Below are 25,812 nucleotides of genomic sequence, written 5' to 3'. Positions count from 1 at the left end.
TTTACAGGAAGGTATATAGTATGCATATGAATAAACGGGTCGTTAATCTAACTTAATAATCGATGTATCGATGTATCGCTGTATCGCCGATATTTGTCTTCTGATATATCGGTATCGTCGATATGCCGAAGGCCCAATTAATGTCAGCCCTATTTAAATGTGATTAATAACCTTTAAATATAACAGTCTTACACATTGTTAACTTTATTTCAGCTTTATTTTTGAACATATAAAAAACTAGGCAGGTGTTATCAACATAAAAGAAATTAATGGATTCGACCGATAAAATACTAAGTCAATAAACTCGACAATGGAATCGACATATAAAAGCTAAGTGAATAAGTTATGTCACTTTCACATTTGCATTTTAAGCATTAGTAAGACATTGTTACGGCTAGCTCTTTCGTGCGTTATTGTGAAATAAAACGGGTAATGGATTGAAATGTATTAGATTTTTTTTCACCAAGATTTTCCCTGAAACACTTTTCCAGGAATTTGTTCAGTTTTAATACATCTTACGGTTGTATATCTCCAAAACTGGCATTGCCGCAGGTAACGTCAATGGTTAGATTTTCTGTTAAGATTATCATGTATAATTATAAATGAACTACGTCAGTTAAGTAAACACAACTGTTTATAATGTAAATTGGGACTGTCTCTACTTACATGACTTAATATTACGGAAGTGAGCAATGCACAGGACTGTCAATATCAGATAGTATCAATACATATGGTACTTAGTCACATTAGTATTTATTTCTTCTATATTACTCACATATTAAACGATGAATCTATATAAGAGTCCGCTGATGTTACCAATACCATATATTCTAAAATGGCACTACAACTAAAACCTTCGGAAATATATTATTCTCAGAACAGTATCAGCTGCTCGTTTACACACAATAACAAGCTAATAGGTGAAACACTGGATGATCTTTGTGAAAGGAGGTATGTATTTCTTTTTGATATTTTACTTGGTGCAAATGATAATCACAAAAAGACAACTCGTAACGTGTAGGTTCTCCAACTTTAGTCAACTTTCGAAATAACTATAATTGTATGTTTAATTAAAGTATTATTTTTATTTATTCCTTTACAGGATTTCTATTTCGCATATACCTCCTATATCTGTAACATTAATCAATGGTCGGTGGGTTTCGGCTGATAACAGACGACTTTGGGTCTTCCGACAACTTGAGATATTAGGGAAATGTACGAGGATACCTGTTATACAAAAGGAAAACATTAGAAAATCAAAGCAGACGTCGACATGCGGTGGAACTGACATACGGTTGAGAGGTCATTCTGGTAGTCACTATAATCAGTGGCAGAGCAAGAGCTTTGAAATGAATACTGATTCATATCTGGTGTCTACAAGTTACTGGTACGATGTGGACGTGGACGGTGACCCTGGCGGTCGATGGTACAAGACAGACAAGGAGGAATCTTCCCCGGGATCGGATACTATGCAGATCATTGCAAAGTGTAGCTTGGCAATAGGAACATTGTTAATGATGGTTGCAACGAAACAATTAATTGATAACAATCGCTTTAACAAAAGCAAATAGAACATGTCCTGTTAGACATTATTTTTAAGGTGGATGAAGTATATTATTCATATTGAAAATAACTGTGAAATAAGTAGTAGTAGTAGTAGTAGTAGTAGTAGTAATAGTAGTAGTAGTAGTAATATAGTAGTAGTTAGTAGTAGTAGTAGTAGTTGTAGGTGGTAGTAGTAGTCAGTAGTAGTAGTAGTAGTAGTAGTAGGGTGGTAGTAGTAGTTAGTAGTAGTAATAGTAGTAGTAGGTGGTAGTAGTAGTTAGTAGTAGTCGTTCAACAATAGGCACAAGACCTCAGCTCTTTGTCCTTGGTTGACAATAATAAGGAAAGGACTACCTCTACTTTGTCGTGAATGTTTTTCAAGTTTTGAGTGAACGACATGCAATAAACGGCATAATGTGAGAGAGAAATATATGAAATATATATGAAATAGTATGTACATGTAAAATTTGATAGATTCAGATTGTTAAAATATGCATAACATGCCTCTTTGATATGGTCAGTTTCCAATTAAATTGGATGTACACCATGATCCCAATCTCTGCGTCATGTTTGAGTTAATGAAAACTCTTACAATATATATATTATTGATACACCCGAGGCAATATACCAGCTGATGATGTAAGTCAAGCACTGCCACCTGTATCGCCACAATTACAATAACGTTATACAAACAAATAAATGTAGAAGAAAATGTGTAACGAAACTTGCTAGTTCTCGAATGCATCTTGCGATTCAAAATATTCATAAAATTACAGTCGGGACTAAAATGGATCTGTAATTTTCTTAGTTCGTTGTATCAGTTTAAAGACCATAGTTTATGGACTCCTTGTTGCAGTGGCGGTGAAAAAAGCAATTGTTGAGACAACCAGTACGAGAGTGAAGAACACAAAGAATACTATGTCAAGCTTGTTGACAACGGTTTTCCATGTGTTGTATGGTGATATAGCAGACTCATTCTCATTTGAAACTTCATCGTCTTTTGCTTTAGAAAATGCGGATCTTGTTTTTGCAATTTCTTTTATTTTACTAATTCCTTTGGAATCAGATTCCATATCTGCCACTTGATTCTTTCTTATACGTCTTCTGCAGCAGCACTGACAGCTCAGCACTGTGAGTAGGCACTGTAACCAGAGTGGCACTGGCGTTTTATCGGCATCAAATGAGGCACATCGAGCAAGTACAAGTGCAATCAGTGTAATTACTGTGCTCTGTAATGTCTGCACGATAAGATAGATAGAGAATAAAGCTATCACTTCCGAATTCTCGGGGAATGTTGCTGAAATTATCGACAGAAACACAGCGAAAGCCAAAAATACCGTAATGGAATAGCTCGCTTTCTCTCCACTGTCGCAAGGAAGAACAAAAACAAAAATGTTCAGTGCTGACAACATGATTATTGGCATGATCACTGAAAGAAGGACATACAGTGGCTTCCTTTTAATTTTGACACTGAATATTACAGATGCTTCGCCAGATTCCCAGTCGACAGTGTAGTTTGTATCAATGACATCCCATTCAGAGTTGGTTTCAAACTCCTCCATTTCTATACCCTTTGCTCCACTATGCATAGTGACCTAAAAGGAATGTAAGAATAGGTTTAAATCCATCCATTATCGAAACATAAAAGATAAATATCCAGTAAGAATACAAAACAAAACTCTATAAATGTATGTGTAATCAACCTCACCTTAAACATCTACCATATTTTAAAGTTCAATGTAAATCAAAGCCACCACCAGATATTCATTATTATTATATTCTGATTTATACCGAACTACAGAAAACAATTATTTTGATAGATTACCTCGTCTTTTGAATAGCTCCAGGCAACAAACTTCAACTTGCATTCTTGGACATCAAACGGAAAATACGTAATATCTATAGAACAGGTAGACTGGAACACCTGAAGAGTAGCATATTATTTAAGATATAACACATGCTAGCAGATTAATTTGATGTTAGTCAGTAGGGCAGAAGCGACGCTACTTAATGATCGTAAGGAACCTAGAGAGCTTAGACATGACGTTTTGAATACAAGTGTGATCAGGTTAAATATTTTCATTGTAGAAAGTTGAAAAATCAAAGCAGCAGACGCTTCAAAGCTAATATCAAGGTTACATCATATCATTGGTCAGTAAAATATTTTCAATATTTTTACTGGTTTTATCATTTCATTTAGTTATTTCATTTCATTTTATTACCACGTCTTTATTTGAAATTAATTAAACTCCCCTTGATCATCCGCTGAGTGATTATTGTCAAAAGGTTTAAGCTATCATATTTGAAGATTGTAATACGTATACATGGCAGGTCATATTGCAAACAGGGTGAAAGAAAGGAACATTATTTTGTTCTATCATTTCGTACATAATAGATATCTTTATAAAAAGGCTGAAATATTAATTTCACTTTTACTAATACTTAACGAATGTCATTAAATACTAAATATATCATTACATTTCAAGTGAAGTTACGAATATAACGATCTTTCATTTAAAGATGTTATTGCATTGAACGTATTTACATATTAGCGAGTCCAGTAGAATCTCTGATACCCAAAACTTAAAAATCATCTTCTTCACACAGAGAATTGTAACCTGAAGACCGTTAACTTCATTATTTTGTTATTCACAGTAGGTATACATCCAGGTTGACTAAGTAGAGTACTGAAAATTGCATAAGCTCTCGATTAGTAACATACCTGGAATTGATACCATTCCACATTACCACCTGAATAAACCAGCATATTTAGAGATGATACACCCAGTTCTTTGTAATCTAAGTATGAGTTCTTCAGTGCTACATCCGGTTTCCATGCATCTCCCTTGAAATAAGAAATTGATATATATTATTTGTCTTGATTGAAATATTGGTATTTTGTAAAGTGAATGATTTTAAGATTTTAATCTCTGCTGGTCGAGCGTGAAAAATTGTTACAACATCAGGTTTCCTCCATTAAAACACATAGTGCTGTTTGATATTTTTCGGGAGTTTATCTATACTGTTTGTATTTAAGAACATAATGATGTACCTGCGGCCAGTGGTAATGTTCGAGTCCACCATAGTCTTCAGGTGCCCACTGTAGAAATTCATCATACCATATAATCCACAGGTATCCTGTAATCTTCAGAGTATCGGTTGTCTCACTCAACTCATTGATGGACAGTAAATAAAAACTCACGTACACCTCTAAATCAAATGAAAGACGATTTAATATATTGAGAAACCTAGTCAGATGAATTTTTTGTGGAGTTTTCATTTGTAAAAGTAATAGAGGTCAGGTTAGATTAGTGTTCAAAACTTGAGCAATATTTCATTTGCAAAGAGACATATAGCAAGGACAAGGGTCCACCAGGAAAAGCCACATATAGAGCCGTAAGGTTCTAGACAGATTTGATATGGCAAATTTTCCCTGGAAAGTAATCATTCTTATAACAAATTTCATACAGAAATAAAAGTAATTAAATAAAGACTATAGATAAGATAGGCTAGTACTTTTGAAAATACAACTTATACTTCTAGATTAAATTCATTGAGATATATATTATATTTACCTGTCAGTTATTTCCCTTAACATTAATAATGGTCCATTTCATGTCAGCAACATCTTACGACAATTTTCACTTTTCGTATATTTCGTTCAGATTTTTTTGAGCAATAAAAACGTAAAATATATAAAGCAAGATTTCTGTTAGAAATGTATGATTTATTGACTTAAAACTTAATAAACATTCTCCTTATCAAATAATTTTAAAAGCGGGTTATCTTTTTCGTTTTCAAATTAATGTTTAGTTTTACATTACCCTTTAATACATACATACATCAAGATATTTCAACAGCATGGACTATACGGCAAGTTAAAGGCAAGTGCAGCTTCAGATTTCATTAATTTCCAATCTAAATTTTCAGAGCAAATCTTTATCAGATGTATAATAATTGTACCTTTAGTCATACAAGTAACTTTCCTGATGCAAAGTAACTTTTTATCAAATTTACACTTTCGCTAAAATCATTCTGGTTTGGTAAAATATCCGTCCGTTACAAACAACTGTGTTCTAAGATTCTTAGCATCGTTGCCGTCCGCACATAACCCATGATGTATCTGTGCACTCAGTATTGTCAATAACACATGCAGCCGTAGATACTTAACAAACATTCTAATGTAAAAAAATACAAGTGGGTATTATTGCAAAAAAACAAAAAAACAAACAACAACATGTCACAGAAAAGCCAGAATTATTGTTCCTACTATTGCTCTTAAATTACTGCTGCTGAAGGTACCTCATATACTTCAAGTAAACTCTACTTTCACTAATATTGTTATAACCATTTGCATTAACTGTTATAGTCATCTTATTCGCTTTTATCATTTTCATTATTATAACAGTTATTATTATTAACATAATTATTGTGACTATAAATTTCTGAAGTAGAATATAAAATATAATGTGATTCTTACTTTATCTTTATAACAATTATCATTATTAATATAACTCTTATTTTTGTAAATGAATATAAAAATAACGTGATTCTTACTTTTTATTGCTTTAACTTTAACACAGATAAATTTCACCCATACTCAATAGTATTTTCGCCTCAATTTTATAATGGCACATTTATAATACAATTAATTTTTCTAATCCAAATATTTTCAAAACAGCTATAGAGTAAAACAATCAAGTTATTCCAAAAATGCTGTAGAAATAATACACGCGATAGGAAAGTATTTTGTTCTTTTCGAACTGAAATATAAAGCTTTCGAGTTTAAAGAGAATGCAATAAAAGCAGAATAATACGAACGAAGGTGTTACCAAACTATAAACGCGCGACTAGCGAAGGAAAATAATTTTATTCAAACCAATTAAAACAAATGGAATATGAATAGGAAATGATTGTATTGTATTATAATTCACCTAAGACAACTTGAGTTTATTGCTTCTTTTATACAAAAGAAATGTAAAGGGGCATGCCTCTAAATTAACATTAACATTTTGAAATGTTTAAACAGATAGAAACAAGTATGATATATCAACAAAACAAATCTTATCAAATCTGGTGCTTCATTCTTCAAATGTTTGTGTACAGACTAATTGCTTTAAAGACTTTAATTTACAAATCGCACAAGTATTTTAGGCCTAGAATGCATTTAAGCATTTCATTTTTACTTTTATAGTTTAATTATTAGCTAATAAATAAAATCTTTTGAATATGATAAAAATTATAACTGTTACAGTAATAACTTTATTTGAAGAGGATAACACATTTGGCTATATTCAGTCTAACATATGGTCCTCTAACATAATAAGATAAAAAGTCTATTTTACTATGTAACATAGGCATTGACGTAAAAGACATGAATTAAAATAACTTATTGAGTACAAATTAATAGTTAGTGGTATAAACATAAAGCAGTACAATGAAACTGGTTATTGATTTAGGCAATATAAGAAGATGAATTATGTACAAATGGTAAAAGAATAAAAGTCATCTTCAATCCACGCACCAACAAGGTAAAACACTTACGTGAGAAAAGTATGAGAAAGCGGTGGTTTATATTTAAAGATGTATAGTCTTATTAGTATGTCTACGTGAAATTAAACACATGCATTAACAGAAATAGTCTAAAGAAAATATAACAACACATCATATAATATGTGGACACTTCAAGACAATTACACTTTGAGATAAGAAAATAAATAAGAATGAAGCAACTAAAAATAAAGAAATGAATATGAGTTAAATACAGACAAAAAGAAAATAATTGCGGTCACAAAACTGTCAAAACTGAGAAGATAAGAAGAAAGCATAGAACACAATGAAGCAAAATAATAGCAGACATAATTAAATCAAGTCAGTTCACGGGAGGAAATGAAGCGTGCTTTACTCTTCACGCGACCTTGCACTTCTTTAAACAGATTTAAAACCGTACCAATTTGATAAAAATATAAACTTAGCCAGGCTCAAGCAAAGCCTTACCGTTGGTTAATACATATTTATGTTTTCATTGTTTTAACTTCAAAATTACGTTTTAGTTAAAAAGGTTTGAACACAACAGTTACTGTTATCGCATTTGCATTGTTCAATTTATTTTTTCTTTGACTGGGTTTAGAGCGACATCGACACATTTCAAGTCATATGACATCTTGCTAAGCTTTTAATGGTGGAAGAAAGTCCCAGTTGTTCCTCCGGGCATTTTTCAGGCATGAGCGGACACCTGGATTGAACCACCAACATTCCATAAGCCATCTGGATAGCTTCTTCACGTGAGAATTCTACATCTCAAGCGAGGATAGCTTCTTCATATGAAGAATTCTGCATCTCAAGCGAGGATAGCTTCTTCATATGAAGAATTCTGCATCTCAAGCGAGGTTCCCAATACTCATCACTCGCTGAGTGACGAAAGACCACGGAGGTTCCCTTGTTCAATTTGATAAAGTAACTTACTTATGCAGAACTTTAACAATACATGTGCAAATTGAATACACCTCCGATCCAGAGCAATAAAGAAGTAATCAGACTTCCTATATTAGACCTATCTTTCCTCGACATAACCATTGTGTTGATATTGATGACTTTTGAATTCATTAGCACCTTTCTAAAACGTATTAGGTTGCCGTTTACACATGAATATCCTTGGATGTGTTGTTATATTTTCTTGTCCTTCAGGATCATGGACAACATTCCATTTTACTATTATAGAATTCCGCTCAAGCCAGAGGCGTGAGGGCTGTTTCACATTTCATTTTTGCTCATGAACAGACTCATTTAAACCTAATCTGCTATTATCTTGTAATTCCAGGAGCTGGTATTTAAATAGAGAAATAACAGTTTCAACAATTATTATTGCAATTGTTTTAAATTGTGCCATCCAAATTGGCTTATAAAATATATTTTAGAGGTACAATGGATGATACATAGTTCCGATTGAGGTACATATACAATATAGTGACATCTGTTTTGTGCTCCCTTTAGTATATAAATGAAATGAAATAATTCAGAAAACTTCTAAAACGTAGTCTGTTCTAGCAAGGACCATGGACCAAATTTAAGGCCACTAAATTCTTCAGTGTTTAAAAAAGAGGTACAAATTGAAAAATGTGAATATTTTTTTCAACAACTATGGCTTAGAGGAATGAAGTTGTGCGTGAAGAAGCGGTTAGAGGAGTGGCATCCTATAAAATTTGTCAAGTCTGATTCAACCACCGAACTTGACGAGGGCGTATTTGTATGACAAAATCCTATTCAAGTCGTTGCTAATAAGCTTTAGGGGCGATGCACATTTTATGGCCTCTCATAAAAAGATCAATAAAGCCGAGCCTGCTAGTAATTTGCTTTTTTCTTTGTTACGGTCCATGTTTCCACATGCTCTCCTTAAAGACCCGTAAAAGATTTGAATGCAACCTGACTAGTGGTCCTCTACAACGTGTTTGTTCAAGCCGGCTTTCTTTAGCTAACTTTTAGGGTCATAACACGTGTCAGCATTTTATGTACACTTATATAGCTATTTAAGGGCAACTTCTTCGTCAGACAGGTAAGACACTTAACATGTAATAATGACCCACAGCGTCGTAACAAGTTTGTTCCCGACGAAAAGATATTTGTGAACGACACGGGAGTCTGTGCTTTTCTTTAAATATATTGAATCTGAAAATAGGTTACAATGTTTAGAGATGCGTTATTTTACATGAAGAAATTAGCTGGTTGTTTCCCTTTACAGATTTTTCCAACCGAGTCTCTGGAACTTAATTCAGGGCTGCAACATGGGATCAAAGAGTCAGAGAGAGCTCACATAAGGATAAATCTTTAACAATCTTTTTCACTTAACGTGAAAGCCATAGCCAAGTATTTTATGTATAGGATTAGCTGGTGATACACTACCAGATCTGTTCAACCTAGTACCATATGGCTAAATATTTTCAAAAAGATCTCCTGTAAAAGCACATGATTTAGAGGGTTGAAAAGACTCAGTCAAACCGAATCTACTATTATTCTTCTTGGTTGCATTCTTTGCTTCCAAAGGATCTATTTTATTTTTACAGATTTTATTGATATTTTGCGTTGTTGTATTTCTAATCCTCTGGGATCATGTGATACTTTCAATGTTCTATTATAATAGAGTTTTATTTGAGCTTGCACTCTTGAACAGACACAATCTATTAATTTGTTTGCTTCCAAAGGAATTGCATAAGGGATTATCGAGTTGAATCTTCTGGTCGTACAGGAATCACATAATGTAGCAATACCTAGAGGTCTCCTCATATGTCTTTTTGTACTCTTTGTTTATGTTGGACAAATAGCTTTGACATTGATGAAATTGTGACACAATTTCCATTTACTTTGTTACCGTTGGCTTTTAAAAGGGACAATCCTTTTCTGTTAGAAAAGAAATTAGTGTAAAAATAATCATTCGATCTCTTGTATGAAGAATGTAGCCACATGTAATTAAATTATATGTAGTAAAACGTGCACGTTCTTGATTTGACCTTTCTGAGAAAAACGATTGTTCTTGGTATGTTTATATATTATAAAAAGTGGGAAAACAGAGTAAACTGACTATTTTCTTTCTGCTACATTGTTACAGGGATAAGAGATACTTTCTAAAAACGTTCATAATGCTGGTCTGATCTTAGAACTACTTATTTTAATTTTGTAGTTGTCAGCTTTTGAATGGTGTTTTAATTTATTATATTTTTACCTGAAGTATTGTTGTTTTAGTCACATAGCATTATCTTTTCCTGATGGATTTCTTTTTTTTTAAATTTGTTTTAACGATTTCTTTACAGTGGTTTATACGCTTCTACTAATTGTTTGTTATAAAGGATGTCATTAGCAGTTAAACCTGTGATGTTTACTGTAAAAATCATCTATACCGAGCCAAAACAGAAACTAGAGACTTTATAATTTATCATGTCTATTTTGTTTGTGGATAACATTTGAACCACTATGCCACACACCAATGATTTATCGGTACACAACTTGTGTGTAACTTCTGGCTTCATTCAAATTCGGTTTATCTCAAAGTTGCCCTGTATGTACGTCAACCTAGTGTACAGTGAATGGTGTCCGATAAAGCTTGAAAGATTTGCGCATTACCTCACCGACCGCATACTTCAATTCACAACTGAAATCATAAGGTCTCACAATAACGCGTTTGTAAGAGGCTGAGAGAAACCTAGCAATGGGCATGTTACAAGCAGGTTTATCTGCCGTTGACGTCTGTAGTATGAACTTGTTAGATGCTTTAGGCTGACAGGTGATGTGCACGATCGTCCTAGGTCAGGTAAACCAAAAGCACCTAGCCAACGGGACGATTATGCCATCGCCTTGACGCACTTGCGAAACAAGTTCAGACCTGCGACTTTGACGACACCTGCATATGTTTTTTCACAGACTATACGTAATCGATTAAGTGCACAAAATCGCCGTTCATGTACCGGTGGTATAATGGCTTTACGCCATCGTCAGGCATGTTTACGATGGGCAATTGCGCACCATCTCTGGAGTCTAGGTTCAATCTGTCACGCCGATGGTCGTCATCGTGTTTACCGTCGTCAAGGTGAACGTTTTGCCCCTGTCTGTTATGAATGATCGTTCGAAGGCGGTAGTGTTGTGGTGTGGGATTGGACAATAAGAGTTGGTGGGGGCAAAAGACAAGACTCATTATCCGTCGAGGTGACTTGAGTGATCAGAGGTACATCAACGATGTTTTAAATGCAGATTGAACCATTCCATTTATGCGAAGGAATGCTCCCGCATTTTGTCAACAGGACAATGACTATCCGAATATTGCCAGAGATACTCATGTTCGCTTAGCAGCCGCCAACGTTAACGTAATGAAATGCCCAGCAACGTACATGAATCCACTGTAGCACATCTGAAACTAGATCTTGAGACGCGTCCGCCGTCATTAACTGCCGCGTAACATCAATGCATTGAGTAATGTCCTTGTGACGAAATGGAACAACTTGCCGAATAGTCTGATACATACAAGGTTACGTAATCTTCTCTCATTAAAGCCATAGACAGTCATAATCGATATTAATTTCAAACAAAACACTAATTCGATTAGGCAGAATTGCGAGAAAAATTAAGATATCCAATCACAAAACAATCACAAGGCCACTGACACGTAAGTGACAAAAAGAATTTGACATTCACCTTAAAAATGATGCCATTTAATAATGACAAAAATGCCTGAGAAAAACTAAAATGCACATCTGTGTTATAAAAACGTTATTGATGTCCAACCGTTGTTTATACTGTATCTTGATCCTCTTCCTGGAAAATTCATAAACTATACAGTGTTGTTGTTGCCATTTACGCGAAGTGTTTGATACCGTCTGAAAATAATTTAATTTTCTATTTAACGAAAACACAGAATATATAAGTAATTGACAGGCCGCTTTGTCATAGGTTGCGCCGAAACAATTGCCGGAAATGCGCTTAATTTATGTATGATTGTTTTCTGAAACTCATGCTATAGATGATTTGTAACCGAAACTGCGAACTGCTTAATGAAGCTTTATTGTCTTACTATTTTACTACATCCAATCTATAAATGCGATGTATTCTTTCTAAATTACAGCATTAAAACGTTTCTTATTTGATTTCTCTTTTTAACATGTCAAACAATGCGCCCCTGTCTTATTAATACATTCGCTTTCAATGCCAGAGATTGAGATTCTAAAAACTTTAGAGAAACTGACAGAAGTCCTAAGTTATATCCTAAGTCAGAAAACCATTTCCGAAAAGTCATATCTGATGTTATATTAATTGTTTTTCCTGAAAATTAAACTATGATTCATTTTCACTTCCTTGTGTAAATCATTAAGCGAATGCTCTCACTGATATTAAGACACCATTCTAAGTAAAACTTAGTACAAGTTCTGTATCATTTTTAGAGATGGCTCTTAAGTTAAGGCTGTCGGAAATTAATTATTCTCAAAACAGTATTAGCTGCTATTTTACTTCTCCTTATAGGCTAATAGGTGAAACATTGGATGACTTATGTGAAGGAAGGTAAGTCTTCTTTTTATACTGTGTGTCATTAAATTTTAATATTTAATTCAAACTATTTCAAAAACTGTATTACAATAATACTTCATAAATGTGAAAAAGATACCGAAAAAGTCTGGACATATAAAGAGTAGTAGTTTTTTGAAATAGAAAAGTGGAAACTCCACAGGTAGCTCAACACGACAAAAACGAAAATGTTGCAGGCTCGGTTTGATTGAGCCTGTTCATGGACGCTAAATCTTAACACGTCGTTGTGTGTCCTTACAATTCAGCGTCATTGCATGTTTTGTTTTACTTACACTACAAAGTCAGCAATATTATTAATTATTTTATTTGTTAGATATACCTCTTCAAAGAATTTGAAGTAGGAAATAGGTCACGTTTACCTGATTTACTGACAATAGCACAGGATTATCTGAAATATTGTAGTCTGTTTCATTTCTTTCACAGGATTTCTGTTTCGGATATCAGTCCTATATCAGTAGCTAAAGTCAAAGGTCAGTGGGTCACATGGGACAACAGGCGATTTTGGGTATTCCGTCACATAGAGAGACTGGATAAATGTAAAAAAATTCCTGTAAGACAGACGGACACCATACCATCCTTTCGAATTACGACTAAGTGTGATGGTCAAGAAGTCGATGTGAGAAGAGAACCCGGAGGCCGCTGGTATAAAGAGTCACCGTCGTCTATACTAGTACCAATATTGTAATAGACTCAGAATTTCAATACCAAATTTAACCTCAAGCTTACATATTGCTATTTTTATAAATAAACAATCTAGACAGTATATCTTAAATGAAACATAATATATAAACTTTGGATGACAATGTAGGATACTTTACTAACAGAATAAATTGATAATGAAGCTTATATTTGGAGGTATTTAAGGCACTTACCTGCCAGGATTTCTGAACTTCTCGAGACTGTGACATTTTTCCACTATTTTATGTATACTAAGAGAATATCTCACAAATTAAGATATTAATACAATGTTATAGGACATCTTGAACATATAGGACTTTATAGGACATTTATTAAGCGGTTATATTTGAAGAAAGCATTGATTTTCTTACCTTTTTGTAAACTGGCTTCAAAATGGCCGACAAGAGTTGTCTACCTTGGGTCAAATTTCCAAGGCCTCTTTATAAATAATTAGTTGCTAGTTCTTCACATATTATGTGTCACATGAAACCTTTTAATGTTTTCTCATCTAGAAACTATGTAACTTTTCTATCTTTCAGCTATTCTTGCAGTATTTTGTAATAATGATTTGTCCAGCTATGACCTCTAAGTTTGGCAGGCGGGAATATTCAAAATCCTTGCAGCTAGGAATTTATATTCCTTAATAATTCTTTCCTTTTATGAGTTTTTATTAAAGCTTTGGTTAAACATTTGAAATGACTAGTAAGGCTTGTATTTTAAGTGTTTTTAGCATATTATCATTCATATTATTTATGTAAATTCACTTTTTCTAAAATATTCCTGGCAATATGGCCGCCATTCCAATAAAAATCCTGTCATCCTGCCAGACTTACAGGACAAATGGAACCATATGATTGGTCAATTCTGACAGTCCTGGCACTTTCAGAGCTTATATAAGTGGCCAAGCTGGTCATTTGGGACACTTTTCAACTTGGTTGACAAACAAGGTCGTGAAAACTTGTGACAAATCTCTGGTAAATGATTTTAGACTATTATTGACATTTAATTCTCCCTGGTGTTCTGCTGAAATAAACAACTAAAACTGTTGAATTTCTTAACCTTATTTGATATAAAACATGCTCTGTTTACAAATGGTGTCAGGAACAGTGGAATAAAAAAACTTACAGTAATGTTTACATTTGCCTGGAACTGACCTTGAACTTTATGACACAAAATAAATTACCAAAAAGGACTTGGAAATAAACACAATTTTTGTCAACCTCCACAGTTTCAATAAAAAAAAAAAAAAATAAAAATAAAAAAAATGTCAGACTCGGAAAGTGAAGTTGTATTTTCTCACACAGTAAGACAAAATATGGCCAACATAAACAGTACTCCACAGGATGATGACATTAGGCATGTTAGAGTTATTGATCAAATTGACAACAGTGACTCTGAAGCAGGTGGTGATAGGGCAAATAAAAGTCGTAGTCCCACACCCAGGCAAAGGCTAAATTACCTTGGAATTCCTACAAATACTAACAGTTATGTAAACTCCCCCGTGCATAACAGACAGGTGCCAGAGTCAAATACAATCAGTATGAAACCTGATATTTATACTGGTGAAGGAGATTGGGAAGTGTTTGAAACCCAGTTTGAGGTCTGCGCTAAGTTAGGCAATTGGAATCAACGCACTAAGGCACTTGTCCTGGCTGGATCACTGAGAGGGAAGGCACTGGAGTATTACACACATCTAGCTACTGAAATAAGGGAGCGCTATGATCTGCTAGTAACCAGACTTGAACAGAGGTTTGGTGGTGGAAATCAAAGGTCCAAATGGTTGTCCCTATTAGAGGCTCGTTCCAGACTCCCAGGTGAAAGTGCATCTCAGTTTGCAGACGATGTTCAGCAGATGATTAGAAAGGCTTACCCTCATCTGGATCCTACTGCCCAAGAACTTATGACACTCCATACAATTTATCGAGGTTTGAGCCAAGATCTGAAATACAAATGTATTGTGGAAAACTGCAAGACCGTCGTACATGCAGTTGAAATAATTGAAACATACGAAGGTATCTTTGGGACTGGCCCAGACAGAAAAAGGGTCCGAATGACACAAGGGCAAGGCAGTGATTATACAGTTGATCAGGACGTCAGAATGACATTAAAGCAAATACTGGATCGCATTGACCAACTTGAACGTGCAAAACACATGCAGCCATGGCGGATCCGACAAGATGCTAGACCAAAGCTCAACCAGGTCAGGACAGGAGATGCTATATTTGTAACTCTCCTAGTCATTTTAGGAAAAATTGTCCTAGGTTACACAATCCTGCATCAACTGACAGGAACTCGGAAAACTCAAGACCATCTACTCAGTAGGCCAGGGGTTGATGGGCACTGACAGGCCTGAACAAGATCAACAGGCCCACTGCTTGGACAACAATGAACAAATGAAACATGACTGTTTTGACAATGGTTTTTATGCATATTTAACTGTTGAGAATTCACAAATTGAGTGCCTTATTGACAATGGCTCAACATCTTCTATACTGTCATTAAAAACATTTGAAACTCTAGAAAACTGTAAATTCTTAGTCAAGTGAACCATACAGTAACAGATGTGAATGGTAGACAAATGAATATCCATGGTAAAGCTAATTTTCTAATACATTTTGACAATGGTCCAAAGTACAATATATCCATGCTGGTTTGTGACATTGACACTGACTGTATTCTGGGTCAAGACTTTTTGTGTAGTAATGCCAAGTCTATTGATTATGCAAACCAGCAATTAGTTCTGAGAAGTGGTTCTATCATGTTACACCATGGAAAGGGACCAAACCGCACCTGTAGAATAATGGTTAAAGAGACAATTACTTTACCAGCTAATACTAGTTCTTGGGTAGATGTTAAAATTCCAAGGAAAGAGAACTTTTCAGAAAATCTGTTGATTGAAAATGTAGCAGAAACATACAATAAGAATTTCACTGTTGTCCAAGGAGTTTTCAGTAAAGACAATTCTGAGGCAGTCAATGTTATAAACTTTGGTAATGCTCCTGTTGTTTTGAATACGAATACAGTTGTAGGCTACTGTTCATCTGTTGATGATACTAAGAAAACTGAAAGTTCAAATATTTGCAGACACGTGTCTTTGAAGGTCAATGACGATCTCCCAGAACATCTACAGGACTGTTTTAATAGAAGTTCAGTTAATCTCAATGATGAGCAAAAGCAGTCCTTCAAGAAATTGCTCATTAGGTATCAGTCCGTCTTTGCAAAAACCTCTACCGATCTTGGTTATACTGATCGTGTTCAACATCATATAGACACTCAAGGTGCAAAACCGGTAAAACAGCCAATGAGGAAAGTTCCTCTGTCACAACAGGAAGCTGAGAGAGCAGAGGTCCAAAAACTTTTAGATCACAGTATCATTGAACCCTCTATATCTCCCTGGAGTAGTAATACAGTTCTTGTTCGCAAGAAGTCAGGGGACTGGAGACTGTGTGTAGACTTTCGCGCCGTCAATGCCCTCTGTAAACGTGATGCATATCCCCTGCCGGACATTAGACAGTGTCTAGACGGGTTGGCTAACAATTCATGGTTTTCCACAATGGATCTGAACATGGGATTCCACCAGATGAGCATTGCACCTGAAGACAGAGAAAAAACAGCATTTTCTACTAGTTTAGGTTTATTTCAATACACAAGATTACCTATGGGACTAGCAGCCGCCCCGTCAGAATTTTCACGTCTTATGGGAGATGTTCTGCGTGGTATGCAATACAAGGAATGTTGTCTTTATATGGATGACATTATCTGTCCAAGTAAAACATTTGAAGAACAGATTACTAGGCTAGAACATATCTTTCAACGCCTTCTTGATGCAAATCTTAAGCTCAAGCCTTCTAAGAGTCTATTCTTTCAAAAGTCATGTAGTTTCTTGGGGCATGTAGTGAGTGAAAAGGGAGTTGAGACAGACCCTGAAAAAGTATCAGTCATTAAAAGCTGGCCTCAACCAAACAGTAAAAAAGATGTGAAAAGTTTTTTAGGGCTAACTTCATATTATTCTAGGTTTGTCAAAAACTATGGGCAAATTGCAAAGCCACTGTATGCTTTAACAAACAAGTATTGCGCTTTCAAATGGACAGCAGAATGTCAGCAAGCTTTTGAAAATCTTAGAACATGTCTTGTGTCTAGTCCAATTCTAGCTTACCCTAAAATAGGTGAAACAATGATTCTTGATACCGACAGTTCAGGTTATGCATCAGGAGCTGTATTATCACAGGTTCAGGATAGACATGAACGTGTACTTGCATACTACAGTAAAACTATGAATAAACATGAAATGAATTATTGCACTATGCGGAAAGAACTTCTTGCTGTAGTTGTAGCATTGAAGCATTTTCATCACTATCTCTTTGGTCATAAGGTTATACTTAGAACTGACAATTCGGCAGTTAGCTGGTTAAAGAAACTAAAAAATCCTACTGGTCAGATTTCTAGGTGGTTACAGACAGTTGAAACTTATGACATTACAATAACACATCGCCCTGGTACCCAACACCGTAATGCCGATTTTGTCAGCCGACCTTTGTGTAAAGTTTGTGGTAAACAGGAGCTCAATGGAACCATCACTGATGATGACCCAAAGCATCAAAACCACTCCAATGAAAAAACTGACAGTGAGAAAACCTTACCTGTTTGTGAAGCTTTACAATCAGACATTGTGTCAAATAACAAGCACATTTCAGGTCATCCAAACGCCGTGTCTGAAAAACAAGTAGAAGACACTTCATCCAAATCTGACATGATCCGCTCTATCACACGGAGCAAAATTAATGTCCACAGAAATCAGCAGTTTATGTTGGAAGGTTGGTCAGCTTCAGATATAAGGATGAAGCAATTACAAGATGATGATATTGGTATTATATTACTTTCTGTCGAAGATGATAATGACTTACAGTGGAAAGATATTTCTGATCATTCATCTGTTACTAAAAAACTGTGGTCAATGAGAAATAGGCTACTGTGTAAGAATGGTATGCTTTTCAGAAAATGGTCCGAAAATGATACAGAAATTAGTCACCTTATTGTCCCAAAAGAACTGCAAGGTAAAGTACTTGAAATTTATCACGACATCCCTTCAGCAGCCCATTTGGGAACTGACAAATGCTGAGTCGTATTCGTCAAACTTTCTACTGGCCTGGAATGACAGAAACAATTAAAAGCTATGTTAAAAACTGTGATCTCTGTACAGCACGGAAAAAGTCAACAGCAACTAGGGCACCTTTAGGTCAAAACCATGTCGGTGAACCAATGGAAAAGGTATCTCTGGATGTGATGGGACCTTTACCTGTATCAGAAAATGGTAATAGATACATTCTAGTTATAAATGACTGCTTTACAAAATGGTGTGAAGCTATAGCCATACCAGACCAAGAAGCAAAGACAATAGCTGACGTATTTATAAATGACTTTGTTGTAAGGTTTGGTACACCTATGACAGTTCTTACAGATGGTGGTTCAAATTTTGACTCAAAATTGTTCAAGGAAGTTTGTGAACTTCTTCAAATTCACAAAGTCAAGACCTCAGTGTCTAGGCCCCAGGCAAATGGAGTTACAGAGCGCATGAATCGTTGTCTCGCAGACATGCTATCTATGTACTGCACAAAAAGTCAAAAGCACTGGGATAGATATTTAGGACAAGTTATGATGGCTTACCGCGCTTCGGTTCACTCTAGTACTGGGAAGACTCCAAATATGATGACTTTAGGTAGGGAGATCCAGTTACCTATGACCGCAATAATTGGACTTCCTCAAATGGAACAAGCATCATCTGCAGACGACCATGTTCAGAAACTGCAGAATCAACTGGTTCTTGCACATGAAATGGCCCGTAAGTTCCTGAAAAAGAATTCAATATACAGGAAACAGTACTATGACCAAAAATCAGACAAAAGGACATTTCAACAAAATGACTTAGATTGGTTGTACAACCGCACACGCAAAGTAGGTTTTTGTACAAAGCTTGCACCAAAATGGATTGGTCCATGTTTAGTTGTTAAGAAAATTGACAGTATGGTGTATGTCATTAAGAAATCAGCCAGATCTGTTCCGAAGGTTTATCACATTGATAAGGTTCAGCCATACCATGGGAACACACTACCAGTTTGGATAAGAAATCATCTAAACAAATAGCTAAAGTGGGTCCACTTACTTAAGAAAAACTGCTGTACTGATATTGTTTTGAGGAAAAAGTTATCTGTTCAATGTGTTACGAGTTACTGTTAAAATTTTTAATTTGTGAAGCAGAGCACCAGGGAACTGTGTAATTAGATTGCTACAACAATGCTATAAATACTTTAAAAATGAGTAATGGGATTGATACTGAAATGACAAGATTAAATAATGAATTATGGTGGAGAATTACCAGGTAAATCACAGAGCTCTGTGTGTGTATGAATTTCATAGTAGGAAATGGACTGATCACCCATGTTTCACTATGTTGGTTGTACAAATCAGATGGTTATTTTGCGTACGTTTTAGCAATTATGCATTGCTTCGCATTAACCAACAATCTTATAAAAATATTACCATTGACAGTAATGGCTGACTTTGATTTTAGCGTGGTTTCAGTATCTTTCTCCGAATGTTCTGTGGAACTTTGCCTGAAAACATAAAAGTAATTATCAGTACTAGGTTTTCTTTAGGAAGACAATTACAATTAAAGCATTTGCTAGATTTTAGCATTTTACGTTAACTAAGTTTATTCAACAAGTAGCCAATGAACACTGAAAATAACTATGGTGAATTTTAAGCATCCCAGTTAAAGTAATTACTTCTATAATTACAGACTATGGCTCATCAGTGCTGGACCTGCGGCATGTATAACGACTCACGGAAGAGTCACAAGAATCATTGCGCATCAGAGCACAGACACCTTGCGGTTATATGTATGTACTGTTACCCGAAAGAGCGTACCTTTGGCAGAATAAATGACTTGAAAAAACATGTTCAAACCAAACATGAGAGTTTGGCTCAGACACATCAAATGGCATTTTACACTGAAAGTTATGGTTTTTATTTGGCAATGGACCCATATAACTATGTAAGGCATGCCAAACCAACACCTATTGACTCTGAATGTGCAAAACAAGCAATGAATGCTGTCCGCATCCTTATACCAGCTTTGAAAAATGCTACACGTACCTTACCACAGTGGGAGTCAGGATGGTTGCAGGCCATTGGGACACCTGTACGTGATGATACCCCTTCCTTCTCTGGTGCTGCCCCAAGAAGACTTGATGTTCTCAAGTTGGCAGCTATGTCATCTTCATTGATGGTACCCCCCATGTCACCACTAGGGTCACCATTAACTCCTCTGCCACAGACTCCAATTAAGTCATCATCGTATAGTCAAGACACGCAGTACTCACCTTCTCATCCGGAAATGATCTCAGCTGATACCCCTGAATATTATGCAACGAAACTCCATGAAGATAGTACTAGTAACCATTACTCGCCCTCACATCCAGAAATGACTTTACCACCTGCAGACATCTTTTTCCTAAACAAAGATAAATGTGAAGTAATGTTCAAGGCTGAGAATAAATGCTATTCAGCAAGACTTCTTAAATCTCCAGCAAGGTACTTCAACGTCGAAAATCAAGATGCACAGCTCTACACTGAAATACACAGGAAACCTGTCCTAGGGAGGGAGTATTATGAACTAAGTAAGACACTTTGTCAGTTGTTGGGAATAGAAGAGCCAGATATCGCAGAAATATCATTAATTAATGACTTAGTAATTAATGCTGTGAAAAGCCTGACAACCGGACATATGCCACTCTTCCCTCCAGCACTAAGAAATTGGAAAAAGGTAGAATCTCCATTAAAATTCACAAACGTAACAACCGGAAGGACAGTCAGATGGCCCCCTGTAGACTGGGAAAAACATTCTCCAGCACACAAACGCCTAAATTTTATGTCGGCTTGTTTTAGACTTGATGAAGACGACGATGGGTTATCAATGTCTAGTGAGGAGATATTTGACAAATATAACTTTCTTCTGTTGAATGGATCGGAGCCAGTGGAACAAAAATCTGAAAGTGCAAGAAGACGTTTCTTGAACTTCAAAGCAATACGAAATTTCATCAAAAATGGTACAGATGCTGACCTTGTGTCTATGCTTCTTAGCAGTAAATGTCCCTCTAAATTGTCAGTTCCTGCAGAAATGGGAAATGTGCCACTGCGGATTTAACTCTGATACCTGTAAAACAGAATATCTAGATAACCTTGTAAAGACAGTGTTTAATATCTTTTAAGTGGGGGAGAGTGTAATAGACTCAGAATTTCAATACCAAATTTAACCTCAAGCTTACATATTGCTATTTTTATAAATAAACAATCTAGACAGTATATCTTAAATGAAACATAATATATAAACTTTGGATGACAATGTAGGATACTTTACTAACAGAATAAATTGATAATGAAGCTTATATTTGGAGGTATTTAAGGCACTTACCTGCCAGGATTTCTGAACTTCTCGAGACTGTGACATTTTTCCACTATTTTATGTATACTAAGAGAATATCTCACAAATTAAGATATTAATACAATGTTATAGGACATCTTGAACATATAGGACTTTATAGGACATTTATTAAGCGGTTATATTTGAAGAAAGCATTGATTTTCTTACCTTTTTGTAAACTGGCTTCAAAATGGCCGACAAGAGTTGTCTACCTTGGGTCAAATTTCCAAGGCCTCTTTATAAATAATTAGTTGCTAGTTCTTCACATATTATGTGTCACATGAAACCTTTTAATGTTTTCTCATCTAGAAACTATGTAACTTTTCTATCTTTCAGCTATTCTTGCAGTATTTTGTAATAATGATTTGTCCAGCTATGACCTCTAAGTTTGGCAGGCGGGAATATTCAAAATCCTTGCAGCTAGGAATTTATATTCCTTAATAATTCTTTCCTTTAATGAGTTTTTATTAAAGCTTTTGGTTAAACATTTGAAATGACTAGTAAGGCTTGTATTTTAAGTGTTTTTAGCATATTATCATTCATATTATTTATGTAAATTCACTTTTTCTAAAATATTCCTGGCAATATGGCCGCCATTCCAATAAAAATCCTGTCATCCTGCCAGACTTACAGGACAAATGGAACCATATGATTGGTCAATTCTGACAGTCCTGGCACTTTCAGAGCTTATATAAGTGGCCAAGCTGGTCATTTGGGACACTTTTCAACTTGGTTGACAAACAAGGTCGTGAAAACTTGTGACAAATCTCTGGTAAATGATTTTAGACTATTATTGACATTTAATTCTCCCTGGTGTTCTGCTGAAATAAACAACTAAAACTGTTGAATTTCTTAACCTTATTTGATATAAAACATGCTCTGTTTACAATATTGACTGGACTGGGCATTGGAGCTTTGTTACTGATGGCAGCTGCCAAAGAAATAAAATAAAAACTCTCTTCTAAATTTGAGATTTAAACGTAATAAATGAGTATTTATTTTATTAAAGACTTGAATAACTTCTGATAAATTATCATGATTAAAGTGACTCATGAGAGAATCATTATCTATAGACCGGGTGGGCCCGTGGTCTAGTGGTAACACGCTTGACTGTCAATCCAGAGGTCCGGGGTTCGAATCCCGGTCCAGACACTGGAAATTTCTGAGATGCTTTTGAGTGTCTCTCACCTAACTTAGAGGCCTGTACTGGTTCAGACTGTCTATTCGCAAAGAGCTAGGCTAAGTTAGCCGGACAAGTCTGTATCTAAAAAGGGTTTCTCTCTATCTGTTCTGGGGGCTTTATCTCACTCTGTCCCTCTGGTCAGATCGCTCTGTGTCTGTACAAGTAGAGGATGTATTTCGCGCCCTGTGTGGCTGTGTTTGCTATATGTAAAGCGCCTTTGAACGTGTTTATCATGAAAAGGGCGCTATATAAATCTGGTATAATAATAATAATAATAGATCGCTTGTTTCGTTTCCGATTTTCAAAAATCTTCTAAACATTGCCTTCTCGGTGCGTTTTAATCTCAAGGATGTATTATTTGATTTATTGTGAAATGTAATTTGAAATGTAAATGTAATTTTAGAAAGGAAGTATGAAAAGTACAGTTACTTTCTTCAGGTTCAAATGAATTTTCTATGATATCATGTTGTGTTGGCCTGCATTACCATGGTAATAGATGGGTAAGATATTTGTTCACAGTTCACCAACTAGAACAGCATTCTGGCCATGCATTGTGCAATCACAAGCTTAACGTGTTATCAACGCCCATGCTGTATAAGATACAAAAGTAAATAACTTAAAAAAACAGGCCATCAATACAATCATATTGTTCTGTCGTAACTTTATACAAAACCCATAAATGTCTTTCATACAAACGATATTTTATACTGCAGAAGATCACAATAAAACTTAGTCTTCTCTTCTTTTTATCTTTGAGAGGTTAGAAATAAAATGAATCACTACATTTATCATCAAAATAATAATAAAAATATAACAGAGCTTAGTGTTGGTTAAAGTTCCTCATGGTTACCCTTACAGAGCTGCGGATAAAATGATATTGTTACAATACCAAATCTTATGTACTTTTCATCACTTGTCATTGTTATCAAATCAATTTGAATTCCAAAGCATCTAATGCAGTTTCATCAGGCTATTATGTTAAGAAATAAATTGTATGACGTTTTTACTAAATGATCACTCAACTTTGCCAATTGTACATTTCTGATCGCACTCATCTTTCATACAACACCTAATACCGAGTTTGTAGTTTCATGTTTGAATTTCTATGTAAACAACGGTTTTGTTTGGTTCTTCTTTGAGATCATTCTCGAATACCGGAAGTTTATCGCGGTCTATCTCATGGACAGCTGGATGAAAATGCCTTGTAACTACTATTATTGTAAATGAAATAAGATGCAATATGAAAAATGAATACCTAAAACAAATATAATCTAAATGTATCTTATATCCGTTCAATGACATCTTCACTGGTCCTTATATCTTAACTTTCTCATAATGTACACACACTTCGTATGAACACTGATATGAACGTACATGTATATTATCTAACAACACGGCAACATTTAATTGCCATATTTTCCTTACGGAGTAAATCTTATTCTGGTGAAAATCTTCTAAACACTGGTGAAACGTAACCTGTACTACATATACTTTTTGCCATTGTCTTTGTCAATGAACTAGGTAGTCTATAGCTTCTAGGAAGTTCTGATATTTTGTAAAATAAGACATGCAACTTCACAATTAACACACATTTATAACAGCATGAACATGTAAGTCCTCGTGTCGTTTGCTAACACCTTCAATTTATTCATGCAGTTAGTATTATTTGTTTGCAGGCAGCAAAGATTCCCCCGTTTCTTAAAAGATTTTTCTTCTAATGCCATAAATATGTCTATAATTGTTGAAAAGAAGGAAACGATACTTTTTTCAATATTGCACTTTAACATGTACTTTCAGTAAGTCAAATATCTAAACCTATGACAAATATGTGAGAAAAAACAATTATTGAAAATAGGAATTTATCAGGAAAGATATATAACGAACATATGGCAGCCAGATTATAAACGAAGGCATTCTGGCCCTTTAAGGTCACCTGTTTGAATTCATTTTTTTTCAAAGACCACTTGCAAATAATGACCAGTGCTTTGGCTGTCCAAAGAATACGGTTTTACACAGTTTTGACTGTGATTAAATAAAGATTGATAATTCTATCTAGCATTGATCATGCTTATTTGATTAAAAAAAAAAGACATTATTAAATTACCGGTACTTTGAAACCGCAAGTAGAAGAAAATGCAAAGGGCTTGGAATGGACTCCTTAAAAATAATAGCTTCATTTTGTTGAAGTACCGGATGTTTTCAGTAACTTTTATAATATATTAGTTGTTCTAGTTGTTTCCCTGTTATATAATGATGTATCCTGGGTCCGGCTTAATTGCTAATTCAGATAGGAAGTTTTGATATATGTCAGATACATACGTCTATTGCAAAATTACACATTTCTGTCAAAGAATGTTCCTATAATGTCTATGTAAGGACACCATTTATTAAGTACGTTTTTCATATTAGACACATTTATCAATCAATTTATTTGTCCTAGCCACCGACAATTATCTCTAAATAAGTTTTATGGCAGCGTTTTTTTAACTGGTTAACTAAAAACCAAATTGCAACGGATAAGTAAGAAAACAATAAAAGACAATGTTAGCTGTAAACAGTTATATTTAATTTCATCTTCAAAATCCGAAATGAATTCACCATACCCTGATGTCAAGCTTACTATTTTGTTTCAATTTTAATTCATTCCCAAATTGCTTAGTGGTCAATAATTATTATACAGGAAACATATATAGAAGACATTTATAGTTATAATATCATTTGCACTGTAATCATTATAACCTTCTTCATATTATCAGTATAATCGTTTATATCTCTTGTTTTTCCCTATCTAAAATGACTTTCATTAGCAGTAGAAACAAAGCAGTATAGATTTCAGTAGTATTCCTATAATTCAAATATACAA

At 34.9% G+C, this 25,812-nt stretch overlaps 3 protein-coding genes and 1 long non-coding RNA gene across 4 annotated transcripts; 2 read left to right on the top strand and 2 right to left on the bottom strand.

Moving 5' to 3' along the window:
• The first annotated feature begins 753 nt into the window (after positions 1-753).
• LOC123556791 (uncharacterized) lies at positions 754-2,095 on the top strand. The gene is made up of 2 exons (XM_045347771.2): positions 754-951; positions 1,103-2,095. The coding sequence occupies exons 1-2, from the start codon at positions 836-838 to the stop codon at positions 1,569-1,571; spliced, it is 585 nt and encodes a 194-aa protein (XP_045203706.1). The 5' UTR covers positions 754-835; the 3' UTR covers positions 1,572-2,095.
• Positions 2,096-2,251: 156 nt separating this feature from the next.
• Positions 2,252-3,467, bottom strand: LOC128546071 (neuronal acetylcholine receptor subunit alpha-6-like). The gene is made up of 2 exons (XM_053543164.1): positions 3,371-3,467; positions 2,252-3,140 (listed from the first exon to the last, which is right to left on the bottom strand). Exon 2 carries the CDS (start codon positions 3,132-3,134, stop codon positions 2,382-2,384), a length of 753 nt encoding a protein of 250 aa, XP_053399139.1. The 5' UTR covers positions 3,135-3,140; positions 3,371-3,467; the 3' UTR covers positions 2,252-2,381.
• An 809-nt stretch (positions 3,468-4,276) lies between these two features.
• On the bottom strand, positions 4,277-6,289 carry LOC123556789 (uncharacterized). Its single transcript, XR_008370947.1, has 3 exons — positions 6,103-6,289; positions 4,598-5,723; positions 4,277-4,390 (listed from the first exon to the last, which is right to left on the bottom strand). It is a non-coding gene; the product is annotated as an uncharacterized LOC123556789 (long non-coding RNA).
• Positions 6,290-12,397: 6,108 nt separating this feature from the next.
• Positions 12,398-15,766, top strand: LOC128556964 (uncharacterized). The gene is made up of 2 exons (XM_053543163.1): positions 12,398-12,585; positions 13,033-15,766. Exon 2 carries the CDS (start codon positions 14,552-14,554, stop codon positions 15,629-15,631), a length of 1,080 nt encoding a protein of 359 aa, XP_053399138.1. The 5' UTR covers positions 12,398-12,585; positions 13,033-14,551; the 3' UTR covers positions 15,632-15,766.
• Positions 15,767-25,812: the final 10,046 nt, after the last annotated feature.

This window comes from Mercenaria mercenaria, chromosome 5, assembly GCF_021730395.1.
Source record: "Mercenaria mercenaria strain notata chromosome 5, MADL_Memer_1, whole genome shotgun sequence".
Lineage (NCBI taxonomy): Eukaryota > Metazoa > Mollusca > Bivalvia > Venerida > Veneridae > Mercenaria > Mercenaria mercenaria.
The sequence above is the reverse complement of the archived record's forward strand: the minus strand, read 5'-3'. Positions and strand labels throughout refer to the sequence as shown.

Coding starts and splice junctions, on each gene's coding strand:
- LOC123556791 (XM_045347771.2), top strand. CDS start 836: ATGGCACTACAACTAAAACCTTCGGAAATATATTATTCTCAGAACAGT. Junction 952..1,102: donor GATGATCTTTGTGAAAGGAG/GTATGTATTTCT, acceptor ATTCCTTTACAG/GATTTCTATTTCGCATATAC.
- LOC128546071 (XM_053543164.1), bottom strand. CDS start 3,134: ATGCATAGTGGAGCAAAGGGTATAGAAATGGAGGAGTTTGAAACCAAC.
- LOC128556964 (XM_053543163.1), top strand. CDS start 14,552: ATGTCAGACTCGGAAAGTGAAGTTGTATTTTCTCACACAGTAAGACAA.